The sequence below is a fragment of the Colobus angolensis genome, unplaced genomic scaffold, assembly GCF_000951035.1.
Source record: "Colobus angolensis palliatus isolate OR3802 unplaced genomic scaffold, Cang.pa_1.0 Scaffold246, whole genome shotgun sequence".
In the NCBI taxonomy this organism is placed as follows: domain Eukaryota; kingdom Metazoa; phylum Chordata; class Mammalia; order Primates; family Cercopithecidae; genus Colobus; species Colobus angolensis.
The window spans coordinates 1,614,049-1,632,271 of record NW_012115666.1 but is presented as its reverse complement, the minus strand read 5'-3'; the positions used below and the strand labels follow the sequence as shown (position 1 = coordinate 1,632,271).

Below are 18,223 nucleotides of genomic sequence, written 5' to 3'. Positions count from 1 at the left end.
CATTACTGTACAGTTAAAAACACTATTACTGTACACCACTGCACCATTTGCTGTACAGTTAAAAACACCATTACTGTTACCACTACACCATTACTATACAGTTAAAAACACCATTACTATTACCACTACACCATTACTGTACAGTTAAAAACACCACCAAAACAACGTGTCCCAGGCAAGCAAGCAAAAACATGTTTCTCTTGCCTCCCCATAAACGCCACCAGAAGAAAGCATGGTGACTAAACTGCGTGGCTTACCTACTCACAACAATTATTAAGGGTTAAGTGGAATACAAACAAAGAGTGTTAAAATCTAGTGAACTGTTTGTGAATATAAATCCCAACGTGCTGAACAGGTACTGTGCATTAGAAACGTCACTGAGCTCCTGAAGGAGCTCCTTTGTTCACTGACTGAAATGATTCTGAACTTCTCACTACTGTAAAAAGGAAGAATTTTTGTTTCCTCTTTTCACCATGTTGGCAAGGCTGGTCTTGAACTCCTAGCCTCAAGTGATCCGCCCACCTTGGCCTCCCAAAGTGCTGGGATTACAGGTGTGAGCTACTACACCTGGCCTTTTTGTTTTGAGACAGAATCTCGCTCTGTTGCCCAGGCTGGAGTGCAATGGTGTCATCTTGGCTCACTGCAATCTCCGTCTCCTGAGTTCAAGCGATTCTCCAGCCTCAGCCTCCCAAGTAGCTGGGATTATAGGCACCCACCACCATGCCTGGCTAATTTTTAGTAGAGATGGGGTTTCACCATGTTGGTCAGGCTGGTCTTGAACTCCTGACCTCAAGTGATCCACTCACCTCGGCCTCCCAAAGTGCTGGGATTACAGGCGTGAACCACTGCACCTGGCCTAAAGTCATGTTTCAAATCACGTCATTTCATTAAAAAATAAAATAAAAAACTTCAACGTATCTGAAAACTGCTGGATTTCATGCAAGTGTATTTTCTTTGTTATAATAGTACCTCATTTAAAAATTGGGACATTAAGAAAATAAAAACACAACCACCCCTTTTGAACATTTACTTACTTTCTCCTCATAGGACAGTCTTTCATAAAGTGTCCGATTTTCCCACAAATTCGACAACATCTATCATTTGGGGCCAGCTCTCCTTCAGTTAACACATCTGGATCAAAAAAGTATTCCTAGAAGAACATAAATATATAAAAGTCTGAACTATTCATGTCAGATCAGAACACAAAACTAACCAGATATTAAACAGTCATCTTACAATTCAATGTTGATATAACATTACTTTTAATAAATATTATTTATACTGCTTAATTCCAAACAAAATCTAAAACCATCAAGGTCTAACTCAGGATAGTTTTAACTAAATCCATTTTTGTTTATTCCTTTTAGTCATGCAGAGCACTCATGAGCCCTTAACCCTAAAGGTTTAAGCACACTTCTAAAGAAGCGGATTACACGTAACTGTGAATCAGTCTTCCCAGGATGTGGGAGGGAGTTGAGGCCAGGTACAAAGGCTTTGTCTCCTCATCAAATGAAAAGGCTAAAACCTAATGAATTGAGAAACATGATTTGCATCACACAGATTATATTGAGGAAAAGAAAAAAAAACTATGTGTTGCTACTTTGCTTAGTTGTGGCTACCGAAGGAAAAATAACAGAACAAAGGAAAGATAATGGTCTAGCCTGTAGCCTCTTTGTACTAAAATTAAGGTGGAGGCCAGCAACATGAGCATCCCCAGGGAGCTCGCTGGAAAAGCAGTCTTGAGCCTGATCTCAGACTTGCTGAATCAGAATCTGCACTTTAACAAAATCCTCAGGTGATTTGTTCTAACAAGTTTCAGAAGCACTGGTGTAGAAGCCACATCAATATCTAGCAAAAACTAGATGTACAGATGTAATCAAACACTGAATGTGCCTATAAAACAATACACTTATGCTAAATTTTAAAAGTCTTCACTGGGAGGAGAGAGGGAATGGGGGTTGTTGGTCAAAGGGTACAAAGTTTCAGATAGACAGGAGGAATAAGTTTTGAGATCTATTGCACAGCAGGGTGACTATAGTCAATAACAGTGCATATTTCAAGATAATTAAGAGTAAATCTCAAATGTCTCCCCACAAAAAGTGGTGAGGTGACATATATATGTTAATTAACTTGATTTCTTCATTCCAATACATGTATCAAATCATCATGTTGTGCTCCCTAAATTATATGTCAATTAAAAATAACATTAAAAAGTCTTTATAAGGAAATTAATGCAGAAAGACATAACATTATTCTTAACAAGACCATCTAGTCCCTAGCCATTTTTCTCTCACTGAAGTTATTTTTTTGACATAATTTTGCTTTGTTTTCAATAAATGTGGTTCCTTAAAAACTCAAGTATCAAGTTATATGAGAAGAGATACCTGTCTGCTACAGGAAGCACTGTTATCCCCCTAGTCCCAGCAGAAGATTTACTATTTTTTGCAGGCAGATTGGAAAATCTAGATTCTAGATATGTACAAACTGGGCTTGGCCAAGGCCGGCATCCAGCCAAATGCTGGCAGAACAGCAATGCACCTATGAAGGCTAGCACAGATAACCAGGAAAAAAAAAAAGGTATCAAAGAGGAAAACAAGAATGGAACAACCTTAAATCCATCTTCTCTATTAGGAAGCTACCTCAGGCATTAGAGTGTAGCTTTACTTTCTTTCTGTTTTCGAAGTTGCTCTAGAACTGGTACATGTTTCCCTGGTGCCATGTTACAAGGAAAAGCAGCAGCAGCAAAATTAATAATTTTTCCACCCAAACTCCAATTCTTGCTATTTCTCTCTATTCTGATCGCCTTTACCCAGGGATGTTTAAGAAAAAGGGGGGCTCTGGGAATTATTCTGTACTATAGTCATTTATTTTGGCTCGACTCACCGACTTTCTAAATATTTAGGTTACTACTGAAGTGATGTGTACAAAATAGGCACTTTTTTTTTTTTTTTTGGTATTTCCAACAGACACTTACCATTTTTGAGGGGTAGTCCTTTGGAAATCCCTTGACAGGAATACCAAATACTCTTCTACCATTGATAAAAGCCTTCATTATAAAATTTGTCACTAAGAAGAAGAGTAAGAACTCAATGAGGTGGGTTAAAAGGAAAAGAGATTGTATTACAAATGACAAACTACCTGGGCCTGGTGGCGCCTGTTATTCTAGCACTCTGGGAGGCTGGGGTAGGAGGATTGCTTGAGCCCAGGAGTTTGAGACCAGCCTGGGCAACAAAAGCAAGACCCTGTCTCTATTATAAAAGTAAATAAATAAGTAAAATAAAAAATAAAATTGACGAATGAAGTAACTTACTTTTCCTTGATAATCCAGCTCCAAGATTATGATTCAAATCAAAGGGATCTAGGCAAAAAAATTTAAGAGCAAATAAGGTAATCAAATAGAAAATGCCACTATTCATGCAGTAAGTTCATAAAACAAGACAAGGATATCATCTACTTTGCTTATCATTAATAAGTTTTAAATTCACATCATAGAAAAGAAGTGCAAAAAAAAGTTTTAAATGACACCTGTTAAATGAGCTTAAAAGTTGTAATAAAGCTAAGCAATACATATTCCTAAACATAAGGCAAGTTTTTGCACTACAGTGTTCATCAAAATAGAGGGTACTGCTTTATATTTAAATCATTATAAAGCTCTTTATGTTATGACCGGCTGCCTATTTTTGAACAAAATACTGTTTGCAGAAGACACATTAGCCTGATACTACTTAATGACACTAGTTTTGGATGTATATAGAAGTTATAAATACATTTAAAACATTTTAGCACTAAATGTTCCCACTATGTAACAAGTTTCTTAAAGATCACTTTAGAAAATAATTCATCATGGAGATTACAAAACACACTTATAAGATAAAACACACAGAAATATACATCTGTCCCAGTGGCATGCCATTGGCTACCTGGATCTCGGGATGCAATTTCCAGTAAAAGCTTAATACAGACTCTCATTTGATCTTCTATGTCTGCATCTCAAACATCTTAGATAGCTGTATATATGATGTGTTTTGGAATACTGTTTGTTAAATAACCCAGAAAACGGTAGGAATGATGAAAGCAGTGCTAATGTCAAAGATGTATGAGAGGTCTGAATAAACTGTCTCATGAAATAAATGGGGTTAAAAGCACTATTTCTAAATCCAAATACTGTTTTATAAGTGATCTAAAATAATATACACCCATAATGATTCATAATTTAGACATTATGTGTAGATATCTAACTTCTATTTTTTACATCCCTAAAACAACATTCAAGAAGGCAAAGAGAAAAAAGCGATGACCTTTTTTCGGGAATCCTCTTATTGAGAAAATGAAGGACTGCATGGATATAGTATACACAAGAGAAGTAAAAAAGTAAAAAGAGGCATCTTCCACTAGCCAGTTACGCTGCTAGTGAACAGTAACAGGTGTACCATATCGAGATTGAGACTAAGTTTATCGAAATATAGGACTCTTCCTTCAGCTTAACCCTGCAATAATCACTACTATGAGAAGGTTACCTTCATTAGTTTGGTCATTCTTTCTTCAAGTGATTTTTATATGTGTATGTGTATTTTTGGTTATTTGCTTGGTGTAGTGGAGATACTACAATATTAGCTACTGTGCAGTTAAAGAAACTACTACTGGTTGGGTGCTGTGGCTCACGCCTGTAATCCCAGCACTTTGGGAGGCTGAGGTGGGCTAATCACCTGAGGTCAAGAGTTCGAGACCAGACTGGCCAACATGGTGAAACACTGTCTCTACTAAAAATACAAAAATCAGCCAGGCATGGTGGCATGTGCCTGTAGTCCCAGCTACTCTGGAGGCTGATGACAGGAGAACCCAGGAATGTGAACCCAGGAGGCAAAGGGTGCAGTGACCTGGGATCCCGCCATTACACTCCAGCCTGGGCGACACAGTGAGACTCCGTCCCCCACAAAAACAAAAGCAAATGACTACTATCACCACTGAAATGCCTCAATTCTAAAATAGCTGGTTATATGATTATGAATGAAGTCTTCTTTTTAGTTTAGCCTATTACTAACAGCTTGTCTGAAAGGAATGTAAAAATTAGAGGCAAAAGATAATAACCTTCAAAACTTAAAAAAGAATTAATAGGCTGGGTGCAGTGGCTCACACCTGTAATCCCAGCACCTTGGGAGGCAGAAGTGGGAGGATCACCTGAGGTCAGTAGTTTGAAACTAGCCTAGCCAACAAGGTGAAACCCCGTCTCTACTAAAAATACAAAAAAAATTAGCCAGGCGTGGTGGCGCATGCCTATAATCCCAGCTACTCAGGAGGCTGAGGCACGAGAATCACTTGAACCAGGGAGGTGGAGGTTGCAGTGAGCCAAGACAGCGCCATTGTACTCCAGCCTGGAAGACAGAGCGAAACTGTCTTAAGAAAAAAAAAAGGAATACCTTAATAAGTGACAGATGATAAGAACTGCAGTGATAACGAAAAGGAGTAAGTCAAAAGTTCTATGTGTTTGACACATGAGATTTTAAAAAATCAAAACTGTATTTGTAACCCATGGTGATCTGAATTTCATTTTACAAAAGTTCACTGTATCTTAATACTGCCAATATGCAGAAATAATAATAAAACCACAACTTAGAATAGTCTATATTATTTATGTGATACAAATATATTTAAAAATTTAAAAATATCATTAAAATTTAAAAAAATATTTCTTAGGTCATTTCTCAACTAAGGCATTTAAATTCCATTTTGTCTCAAAATAAGAATCCTACAAATTGGAAATAAACAATCAACTATTAGCATCAATGGCTCCAATAGATCACTACCTGTAACAGAAAAAGAAAAGGCGGCCAGGCGCAGTGGCTCACGCCTGTAATCTCAGCACTTTGGGAGGCCGAGGTGGGTGATCACCTGAGGTCAGGAGTTCAAGACCAGCCTGGCCAACATGGTGAAACCCCATCTCTACTAGAAGTACAAAAATTTAGCTGGTTGTGGTGGCGGGTGCCTGTAATCCCAGCTACTCAGGTGGCTGAGGCAGGAGAATTGCTTGAACCTGGGAGGTGGAGGTTGCAGTGAGCTGAGATAGCGTTACAGCACTCCAGCCTGGGCAACAAGAGTGAAATTCCATCTCAAAAAATAAAAAAATAGAAGAAGAAAAGGCTTCTATATGGTCAAAATAAATGTCGAAATTTATATACAATTACTTATAGGTGAACTCCATCAATAGCGAATGAAGATCTTGAAAATTCACTTAGTGGCACTCTTCAAACTCCCGAACAGGAAGGTTGTAAAAGTCCCACTTTCTTGAAGCTGCCTCATCACTACTGCTGCCTTATTCTTCAGTATGTTATGTGTCCAACAATAGTAAAAAATTTGTCACAGTGAAATGGCTTCAGTCATTTAAAAACAAGTCTTTAGGCTGGAAAGAGACAAGCTGGTCTGGTATGGACAATGCGACTGGGGCACTGCACACACCAAGCAGCTGGAAGAGCTCTGCAAGAAGGAAGAACAATGTCCTTACAGTTCAAGCCCTATAGTCTATTCAACTTCAAGTTTAATTGTATTCGTACCTTCAATAACAATGTATTTTGAGGTCCACTGTTTCTTAAAAGTTGTAAGCAGACTTTTTCTCCTGATGCTAATAACGTGTTCTTTAAAATCAAATTCCTCCGTGTAGAAACGAAGAAGGCCCAACCATAGCTGCCCGACAGATTCGGTATTTTTTCCACATTCTGGCCAATAGGCAGGCTAGAAATAGAAGGGAACAAGGGATACCATGGTCTTTAGTGAAGTGTTAATATCAATATTCATTTGTATCTTCGGGAGTAAATTTGGATTTATTTCTAATTAACTAGAGCTCAATTATACAACTTTTAATCTTTACGACTTGGAGATAGAAGAGCTCAGAGTTTTCAGTGTCAAGTCTTAGAACACGTTAGTCGGAGGATCCAGAAATAGATTCTAAGAGCCTTGGTGATACGTAGGTTATTAGATCTCTTTAGTTCAGTGAAAGTCTTTCTAGACTCTGTGTATAAAAACCATAGAACAAATATTCACTCACTTGGAATAAAGTTACTTAACCACTTGGAATTATTAGGCATTAAAGAAATACTAAATACAGTCCCTAGAAATTCACTTGGCTTAGTAAAAATATTTTCACATCAAAGAAAACATCTGTAAACACTATTTTTTTTACTATCATAAGATAAATAAATAAAACAAGCAATAACATAGTTGTTGGCCATCTACACTGTAGTATAGCTAATTTTTAGTCAAGGATATAGGAAAATCTTTACTCTTAAAATACGTACCAGTTCATCTATTTGATCAAAAAAATAAATATTCCAGCCATCAACAAATATTTCAGGTTTCTTTTCACCTTTGTATATCTGAAATTAATTTTTAAACTATTAGTATGGATTACAAACTTAATGCATTGATACAAAAACTTCTAGGAAAATAGGTAAAAAATTAACTACAGAACCATAGAATTTTAGAGGAGGAGAAAGGCTCAGAGAGCACCCAGTTTTCCAGAGAAGAAATACAATTTCATTCACTAATACCTCTTGAAGGACAGGAATGACCGGTGGATTCCTCTGCTGGAGAAAATATAGCACCATAAGAGTATATGCATATGATGACAAGCTGCCTCTAGATGCATCACCAATATCACACATCTAGACGGAAGGAAAACAAAAAGGAAAACAAAGAACAAAGGAAAAGTCTGTTTTCTGCTAACTTTGCATCCATTCTATTATCACTAAAAGTAAAGTGCATATGTTGAGGACTAACATAAAAATCACATTTTCAAAGGCAAAACCAATCCAACCTAGCAAAGCAGTGGACAGTTGGCTACACACAAGTTCAGGTCATTGTATAAAATTCAGAACAAAATTTTAGCTTTCTTCATAGGGTCTCCCAAATAGCTATATGATGCATTTCACATGACTATAGTTCATTAAAAAATAGATTTATGTTTTCAACAGGGTTTAAAGATGCAATGAAATTTCCTGATAAGTCACAACAGGAAGCATACTCACCTTTGTAAATACTTTCATGGTATAGCACAAATACTTCACTCTGGGATCAATGGCGGAATAAGCAGATAAAAGCCTTGTGTTATGAAGGGCCTGTTAAAAGGAAATAACACTATAAGACTAACAGTGAAGTGTAAAGGGTTTTTTTGTGTTTTTTTTTTGTGGTGGTTGTTTTAAATAATGGAGATGGGATCTCACTATGTTGCCCAGGCTGGTCATGAACTCCTGGGCTCAAGTGATCCTCCCCCATCAGCCTCCCAAAGTGCTGGGATTACAAGCATGAGCCACCAGGCGAGCCTAGATGAAAAGATTTTAAGCTGGAATATTCTAAATAGGTTTACAGTGTGATTCATTTTAGGAAGAAGACATTTCAACTGAAATTAACCTTTTTTTTTTTCCCTAAAGACAATCTTCATTAACTTACTAGACAATATTAAAGAATTATAAGTAACATCTGACCTCATGGCTTTTGTATGTCCTTGGTCTGAACACCTAGAAAACAAGGGCTGGCGAAAAAAACAATCAGTTCCCTTTCAGTAGACATAAGATCTCTCTGCAAAAACACCCCCAAAGGGTCAGAGAGGTCCTATAAATCCCTGAAACATATCTGAATTATCTTTGAATTCTCAGCCTCAGAACACTGCCAGGTTCACAGCAAGTAAGCATAACAACTCTTGAAAGATTGACTAAGATGAAATGAATGTCTTCTTTAACTTGAGGTTTCTGCAAGGTGAGACATTTGTTCCCTTTATCTCTCTAAACAAAAAGCCTGAAAAAAACCTTACCAATGTGTTATACAAACTGATATCTACTTCCAGACCACTTCTCAAATGGAAGAACTTCACAATTGGCACCTTTGCTGTTGTAATAGGTAAGATGTTTCTCAGACCTAAGTTGGGAAATAAAATGTTATCATTAAATACAGCAGCTGGAGATATAACTCACTCTTATGTTAATGTTTCAATATTAAATGGTGTAAACCTAACTTTGGCCTGTTTCACTGCATTCATTAGGACTCATCAAAGAATTCCATTATTAACAAACATCTGGGAAGATTAGTCTGACAAAGTTTACATTTATTAAACACATTGATACTAGAACTACAAGACTCAGTAACTCCCCTCTGGGAACTTACTGGATTGTATGTACACACATGTGTGCATGTGTGTACATGCATGTGTATACGGCTGTCAGTCAGACAAATACCAAAACAGAGGAAACTACTACAGAGTCTGAACTATGTGGTTCCCACCTATTCTCTCCATGTGACTATATCTAATTTGGAGAAAAGCCTAAGGGACAATCATCCTCCAAACAAGTTACTCACCTTAAAGCTAGAAGTTATGAAGTTAATAGGAGTTAATTTCAATAGGAGAGAGGAAATTGCCTGAGCTAAGCTTTGAAAAAGAGAGAAAACCCAGCAAAAATAGTGGCAGTTGAGGGAATTTACCAGGCAAGGCAAACTGTACACAAAAAGCGTAGATGCCTGAAATAGAATGGTATGTTCAGGGAAGTTCCAGAGAATTGTATAGGTTACAGAATGAACTTGAGGGAATGGAATATGAGGCATAGTAGATGGTGGAGAAACTGGGAAGGGCCCAACTACAGAACATACACATTTTGCTAAGAATTATCCTTAGAATCAAAGAGGAGCCGATGAACTGGTCTAAGTTGGGAGGAATCACTGACCATATCTAGTTAGACAATACCCCTGGCAGTGGACAGACTGGAGGCACCAGGAATAGAGGCAGTGTGACCACTTATGAAAAATAACTGGGTGTGAATTTTCATGGTGGCATGGGAATACACAGAAGCAGCAAGGCATGTTTGAGAGCATCTGTAACTAGATGGGGAGCAAGAGCTAGTAAGAGAGGATCAGGGCTTTAAGAGTAAGCGCTACCGCTTTCTGAGCACCTAATGTGTGATAGGGATATGTAAGACTCCTTTACAAACATTACATCCTTAGGTTTATCACCCTCATCTGTAAGATGAGGAAACAGAGACCCAGAAAGATTCACAAGCTTAGGAATATGCAGCTGGTAAATTGTGGAGCTGGAATTCAAATCTAGGTAAGATTGACTCCCAACTTATACTGAACCTAGTGTGGGTCAGGCTAATTATCATTTCACCCGTTTTGTTGATTCCAAGGATGCCAATATCAACAACCATGAAAGAGGATTCAGGAGGAAGGGCAGATTAATGGAGTTGGTTGCTGCTGAAGGGAAGCAGTAAAGTGAAAGATAAGCTCATTCTGAGATGTTAGAGTTTGAGTTTCTACTGAGAGAGCTAAGTATCTGCTTTCTAGAAAGCAGATACATAGTAATCATATCATAGAACTGTGTGGCAGACAGAGGAAATGAAACTTAATCCGATGGGGAAAGGGGGAAAGGAAGCTCATTTTGCTGAATACTTAGAAAATGCTAGGCTTTGCACTTTAATGTATTATCGTTCTTAAACTTAAATGCCATAGAATTGTTATTTCCACTTTAGAGATGAGGAACTGAGTGCTTGTTATGAAGCTGAGTGACTTTCTGGGACTACACAGCCAGCAATGGGGAGAAAGAATTTAAAACCAGAGTCTGATTCCAGAACCTCCACCTAGTATTTGCTATCCCACCTCTAAATTAGACAGGGGCCCTTTTCTTCACATTCTTCCCATTCTGGAATTTGACACTGTTGATCATTATAATACTTCCAAGTCTAGGATTTATTCACAGCATATCTTCCCAGTTCCTTTTCAGTCTCTTTTCTTAATTTCTGTCTAGTCTCTTTCTCTCAATCTCTCTCTTTCTCCAAGGCAAAAAACAGTTTTACTTTCATCTTCAATTCTGACTGGCAACCCCATATTTCTAATTGCTTTCTGGAATGTTAACTCTTGGAGATTATATGCTCATGGCAAACTAAACACTTCCACAGAGGTGGTTCTCTGCAAATATTCCTGGTTCTCAAATACCCAGATATCAACCTCAGTCCTTACTTCCTACTTGTAGGTACCAAATCTAGGAAATTTTCCCACTTGGAATCTCTCATATCGTTTTCCTGTTAGTACCAGCGGCACCCTGGCTGAGGTCCCTGCTGCCCTGTCATCTAGATTATACTTTCCCTAAAATACCACACCAGCTGCCTAAAAACCTTATGTTATGCTTTTATTGGGTCCTTTCCCTCCTGAAGAAACTCCAGTGTTTCCAAATATCTACAGACTTCACCTTATTTCCTAATATTTCCCATTTGAAAATCTCCAAATGTACCAATCTTCTCACTGCTCTCCAAAACATCCCACAGTCTCACATTCACATCTATGCACTTAGAAATGATTTCTTTTCCCATCCTTTTCAAATCGTATTCACCATCATCCAAGATCAGAGCAACCTCCATCTCTTCCATCAACCTCCCCTGTGCAACTCTTTCCCACATTCTCTCTTCTTAGAAGTTATTTAACTGAATATTACCTTACATTGTTACATAGTTTGGAAGATTACCTTACCTCTTAAGATATGGGAGCTTTCAAAAGAAAAACATACAGATTTTTTAACTTTTCCACCATCCCTAAGTATCCAACACAGTGCTGCGCACATAGAAGGCACCCAATAAAATACCTGGGGAGACTGTTTGAAAGATACGAAGTTTTAACCATAGCTCTCTAGTTGTTATGAAATTCTTGTTCCAGGCAATCTGCATTCCATTATTATTATACATCATCTGTGTGCCTAAGTCATTTCTAATCTAAAAATGATCTGTTTTTAACATTGTTCCTTCTTAGGAAATACATACTGAGGTATTTAGGGGAAAGGACATAATGTCTGCAGCTTAATCTCAAATGGTACAGGAAGAAATTGAGAGCACGCAAAAGATGGAATGATGAATCAAATATGGAAAATGTTAATTGGTGGATCTGAATAAAAGCTATAAGTGGAACTCTTTATGCAACTTTTGCTGCTTTCCTTTAAATGTGAAATTAAATTATTTCAAAACACAAAATTATAAATCTAGCTCAATACTAAAAAATTAATAGTCATGCTAACTTAGTACTTTAGTTTCTTTGCACGACCTTCAAAACAAAACGAAACAAAACAAAACACATAATCTTTAGAGGTGGAATTCCCAAGTTAAGGGAAATGTTTACTTCAATGACCAAAGAAAAGTATGTGTGTGTCTAGGTGTCAGGGCACGTTCATGCTGTGACTTAAAGTCTGTTCCTAACCAAAATGTACAAAAACTTTTCATGGACAGACCATGGATTTTAAGTTCCTGAGGACAGGGGCCATATATTGTTCACTTTCATTCTCAGTTCTTAGCACAGAAGTTTGCTGAACTACATTTTAAAAGAAGATTTTTCACTGTTAACGGTATCCACAGCTGCCATGACAACAAAAGGATGTGTTAACAGCATTTCAATTCTGTGCATGGTTTACAAAATCTATACATTTTATAGCTGTAAATACTCTAGAAATTACCCAGTTCAGTTTTCTCAATTTATCAATGAAAAAAAGAGATCAGGCCAGGCATAGTGGCTCACACCTGTAATCCCAGCACTTTGGGAGGCCAAGGCAGGAGGATCACTTGAGTCTAGGAGTTCAGAGACTAGCCTGGACAACCTAGCAAGATCCAATTTCTTAAAAAAAGAGATCACTTCAAGTGAAGGACTTGTTCACGGTCACACACAGCTTGTTGAGCAGAACAGCTGCAAATTCAACCCACAAGCCCAGTCTGGGGTGCCTTCCTTGACACTTCACACCATCAGCAACTCCTACACTTTGACTTATACAATGCCAACAAAGGAAAAGAATTTACAGACTTTCTTGCCTGTCTGGTGTAGGCTTTGTCTTGAAATAAAACTGAGCTAGGCAACAATATGCACATAAATTATCACCAATTCCTCAGTCTTTCATACTTAAGCATACAAGATTTTAAAAAGACATTAATATTGCAATTATTCTATGAATGAGCCACTATACTGCTTCATGGCATTAGTAAACTCTAAATACAATTGGTCTTTCATGTCTGTCGGTCCTGTATCCCCATATCCAATCAAACACAAACCAAAAATATTTGAGGGAAAAAAGCAACTAATAAAAAAAACTAGCGATACAACAATAAAAAATAAGACAAATAAAAAATACAGCATAACACTATTTATATAGTATTTACACTGTATTAGATATTAGAAGTAACCCAGAGATGACTAAAAGTATATGGAAGGATGTATATAGGTTATATGCAAATACTATGCCATTTTACTATTTTTTTTATTATACTTTTTCTAGGGTACATGTGCACAACGTTTGTTACATATGTATACATGTGCCATATTGGTGTGCTGCACCCATTAACTTGTCATTTACATTAGGTATATCTGCCATTTTATATAAGGAACTTGAGCATCTAGGGATTTTTTTAATCTGCTGGGGAAGGGAGGGGTGAGGGGCAATGGGTGGGCCTGGAACTAATACCCCATGGATACTGAGGGAAGACTATGTAAAACACTAATTAAAAGTCAGAAGTATTTTTAGAAAAAGTCTACAGAGGTACCTGAATGTTTTCTGAGGACTCTTGCTAATTCTTCAATAGTTCTGACACAGTCCAATCCCTGCAACAAAGAAGGCACAAAGAACTTAACCAAAACTGGAAGACAGGTTCTGAAACTGGCTATAGTTTCCATTACCTTCAGAAATAATGTAATTAATTTCAAGTCAGTCTATATATATATTTTTCCTTTCTGGTTGGGTATTAGAGTCAGTATTCACAGGAAATATCCTGAGGGCACAAAAACCACTAAATACACTACTTCCTAATTATTTTTGGGTATGCAACAAAGGCTAAACTCAGTCAGGAAGTCTATGGACCCAGGGCTTCCAAAAAAGTCTCTGAACCATGGCTGAGGACCTTCATTTCTTCCCCTCCACATAATATTACTCAGATGTACCCCATGTCCCAGAATAGATAAGAGGAGGCTTCTGTGCCCCCCTCATTTATTCTAAGTAGACCTTCATTATAGTTTAAGAGTTGATGAATTGCTGTGGAGAGTGATTAAGCTCAAATTATTTCCCTACAGGACTAGCCAGAATTATAATGTATATAACTAAAGTCATACAGCAAATACAAATAGTATCTCAAATAAATCATTCTTTAAAACATTTGGGCTGACTCTATCAACATATGCCTTTTTGATGGTTATAAAAATCCCAGAACATACTTAGAATGTTACTTTAGAAATGCTCTCAAAACTAGTTTATAAGTCATGTAAAAAAGTAAATAAATAAATAAACCTTGAGGATGTATGATAGGGTCATTCCATATGTTGAGCCAATCTTGCTTATATACTTTATTCAAATTCAGGCTAGATCACTTTTGACTATTTTCCCAAATCAGATACATCCTCAAAATAGAAAGACTTGAAACTAAGAAAAGGTACAAAAAGGTCTTCAGCAACAGCAGCATCATTCATTTGGGTATCTAGCATTTGGACTGCTGTTAAGGATTTAAAAGAATAGGGACTCAGCACTTCCCAGACTTTATACCTTTATATAGCATTTTATATTTTATAAATGCCTTCAGATATCCCAGGGGCTGGCAAGCTTGTTTTGCTTTGCGTGCCATATGGTCTCTTACAACTACTAAACTCTGCACTTACAAAGTGAAAGCAGCCATAGACATGACATTTGTGAATGGGTGTGATTCTGTTCCAATAAAACTTTATTTACAAAAACAGGCAGTGGGGGGTGAAGTTAGCCCAAGGGCCATCGTTTGCTGACTCCTGACCTACATGATCCATGATAATGTGTACAAAAATTAGCAGAGGCAGGAGGAACAGATATTATACTTTATCGATTATTTACCAAAGACCACATGTTTAGGTACTGATGAAACCAAGTTTGTCTCAAATCCAGGTCTCTGGACTATAAGGTTAAGTACTCTTATCATTTACCACACTGCCTGTCTGGTAATAACCTTATGTGGGTGTGTGATCCAAGTCAGCACAGTAGCCAAGCACAGTAGCCAAGCCAATGGGACACTGGAGAGATTGGTTTGGCTATGTAGAATTCCCAGGCATCACTTTCCAATCCACTTTTTGCTACAGGGTGAAAGTATAACCTTTCTACTCCTCACAACCTTTCTAAGCTTCTTAATGTATCTGGCCAGAGACTGTGCCAAACAGCACACTCTATATGGTATGCCCTGATCAATTTGGAAAATACCAAGCTGTAATGTCAGTCTAGATTGGTTAAATCACACTGCCACAGCAAATGGAAGTTTTATGTGGTCACTGTACCTCAGCAGTTTCAAGTCCATTAATTGTCATACAGACGTCAAGGTCACTCTGTTTGAACCCAAATCCATTTTTGGAGGAGCCAAACAGGCTCAATTTAGTTCCTGTTAGGGATATATGAAAAGTAATAACTAATTACCTGAGTACATTTAATTTTTGATCAAAATGGCCCTCTCATGAATCAAACATACCCAGTTGTTTAAACTATCCTATGTTAATCTCACACTTATGCTCTCTGATTAACTGGGCATTTATTCTAAAATCTTTTTCTCTCAAAGCTTCCCTTACATACAAGCTGTATATGGCAAGAAAGATTACCAGGTGCTTCTTTATTCTTAAATGCAAAGACATTTCAAGGAAAATGTTAGATCACCTCAACACATTTAATAATGTAAGCTTAACTTTGACTCTAAACACAGCATTCAATGACATTCACTGGGCACTCGCTAGAATAAACCCTACACTGTTTCTGTTGGTAAACGAGGATTTGGCAGACCAAGGACCATCTTGGGTATATCACGAAACAACGGAAACCCTGATTCTCAAAATCAGCGTGCTTATAACACAAGAACTCATTTGGAAGAAAAGTCACACTAACTTTTCTTAAAAATAAAAAATAAATCATTTACCTGGAAAGTCTTGTCTTATGAAACTTTCTAGGTTTTGCCGAATATGTTCACGAGCCTGTTCTTCTATAATTGTTGGAGAAAAATCCTCTGTTTAAAGATAAACAGACATATTGACAAAATAAGACTGTTGACGCTCTTAGAAAAAGCTGAAAAAAATTATTTTTTAGAAAATAAAACTTATAAGCTTAAATTTTAAAATTCCTAAATTGTTGTATCTTCTCAGTAGACAGCATTAACAAGGTAAAATCTGTTTTTTATTTTTGAGACAAGGTCTGGCCCTGTTGGCCAGGCTGCAGTGAAGTAGTGTGATCTTAGCTTACTGCAACCTCTGCCTCCCAGGCTCAAGCCATCCTCCCACCTCAGCCTCCCGAGTAGCTGGGACTACAGGCATGTACCACCATCCCTGGCTAATTTTTTAACAGTAATGTAAAATTTAAAATATCCCTTTTTAAAGAATCTAAGAAGTGCTCTTGAAATGGAAAGTAATTTAAACAGGGATCTCCACCTGGGTTTGCTGAAAGACACCAGGGTTACAGACAGGGCCTTCAGGGATCCCTACCCCATTAAAGTGGGAATTTAAAAGTTTGTGAGCATTTGCATGTATTTTTTTTTCCCTACGGAGAACCTAGTTTTTTCACAGCTCATAATATCCCCCCCAAAAAAAAAAAGTTTTTAAAAAAAAAAAAAAAAGCACTGGTTAAGAACACGTGTCTTCTGGCACAGGTGAACACCTTATGATGAAGCCATGTGAAACAAGCTCCTTCATTTGAAGCAGCTGAACATCTCTCCTTTAAATGTTTTCTTTTTGTAAAACTTTAAGCCTCTCTACACCAATGCTTCCCCAAACTCATGTTCCTTAAAGGGCTGTTATGTAGGCTATTAATTAGTGTTACTCAAAAAGTATTCTATGTTCAAATTTTAGAAATAATATTTCTCAGATACCTTCATTATGCTAATGTGTCCTGGAAATCTCTAAAGGAGATCGACCATCCCTAAGAGAAAAGGGAGTGTGTAGCATTATTCCCTACTTGGCCTGCGTATGCTTCTGGTGACGAAATATTATTCACTGCATCTAGAAAAACATTTCAAAGGATGCCAGTTGGGAAATGCTAGTACTCTAATTTTAAGACCTACAAAGATCCTCAGCAAGGCACCCTTTGGCCCCTCACAGAGACAGTATTTTGAAATTCATATTGAGATTCTACCCTCTCTTCCAACCATTTTGGGAAAATTATGAACTGAGACTCTTCAGAAAATATCTTTTTTCTGGAAGAAAATGTCCCTCCCTTATCCTCATCCTTACTTTGTATCCTGGCTTATAACAGGCCATCCATTTTTGTAGCAAACTTTTCAAAAACTATTATATAACCTGGTCCCTTCTTTCTGGGGCCTGGATCTGCTTACACAGCAGAAGGAATAATGCCACCAACCTTTACATAGCCCAGCTAGCCAGGGAAGTGTGTCCAGGCTTCAAGTAACTTGAATTTTAAACTTTGGCCGGGCGCAGTGGCTCACGCCTGTAATCCCAGCACTTTGGGAGGTCGAGGCGAGAGGATTACTGGAGGTCAGGAGTTTGAGACCTGCCTAGCCAATATGGTGAAACACTATTTCTACTTAAAAAAAAAAAAAAATTAGCCAGGCATGGTGGTGCATGACTGTAATCCCAGCTACTCAGGAGGCTGAGGCAGGAGAACCGCTTGAACCCAGGAGGCGGAGGCTGCAGTGAGCTGAGATCGCACCACTGCACTCCAGCCTGGGTGACAGGTCTAGACTTCGTCTCAAAACAAAAAAAAAAAAAATTTTTTTTTCTTGGCAGAGTAATGGAAAATTTAAATGGGGAAAGATATTTAATATTTAATACTAAGCTTTAAAGAGAAACCTGCTGGTCGGGTGCCATGGCTCAAGTCTGTAATCCTGGCTCTTTGGGAGACGGAGCTGTGTGAATCACTTGAGGTCAGGAGTTTGAGACCAGCCTGACCAACATGGTGAAACCCTGTATCTACAAAAAGTATAAGAATGAGCTGGGTGTGGTGATGCACGCCTGTAATACCAGCTACTTGGGTGGCTGAGGCAGAAGAATTGCTTGAACCCAGGAGTTAGAGGCTGTGGAGAGCTGATATCACACCACAGCATTCCAGTATGGTGGACAGAGCAAGACCCTGTCTCCCTATCACCCTCCAAAAAAAGAAACCTGCTGTGATTGCTATGTATCTTGATGCAACAACTATGCTGTTAATAAAAGAAAATACAGAAGACACTTGACATTAAAAGAAAAATAAAAGATCCTCCACTTGCTTGAGCCCAGGAGTTCA

General features: G+C 37.8%; 1 protein-coding gene across 4 annotated transcripts in view; it reads right to left on the bottom strand.

Annotated features, from left to right (window-relative positions):
* The window catches only part of ZCCHC6 (zinc finger, CCHC domain containing 6), a 65,741-nt gene that overhangs the window by 15,188 nt on the left and 32,330 nt on the right, over positions 1-18,223 (bottom strand). For 3 of the 4 annotated variants that reach the window (XM_011945879.1, XM_011945880.1, XM_011945878.1), the window contains exons 15-25: positions 15,912-15,998; positions 15,286-15,386; positions 13,545-13,602; positions 8,801-8,904; positions 8,019-8,108; positions 7,542-7,655; positions 7,290-7,367; positions 6,549-6,726; positions 3,311-3,358; positions 2,975-3,066; positions 1,035-1,150 (exon numbers count right to left, since the gene is read on the bottom strand). In XM_011945879.1, the coding sequence (XP_011801269.1) occupies positions 1,035-1,150; positions 2,975-3,066; positions 3,311-3,358; positions 6,549-6,726; positions 7,290-7,367; positions 7,542-7,655; positions 8,019-8,108; positions 8,801-8,904; positions 13,545-13,602; positions 15,286-15,386; positions 15,912-15,998 (1,066 nt within the window). The remainder of the gene's footprint in view (positions 1-1,034; positions 1,151-2,974; positions 3,067-3,310; positions 3,359-6,548; positions 6,727-7,289; positions 7,368-7,541; positions 7,656-8,018; positions 8,109-8,800; positions 8,905-13,544; positions 13,603-15,285; positions 15,387-15,911; positions 15,999-18,223) is intronic. The other variant, XM_011945882.1, reaches the window with a different exon arrangement.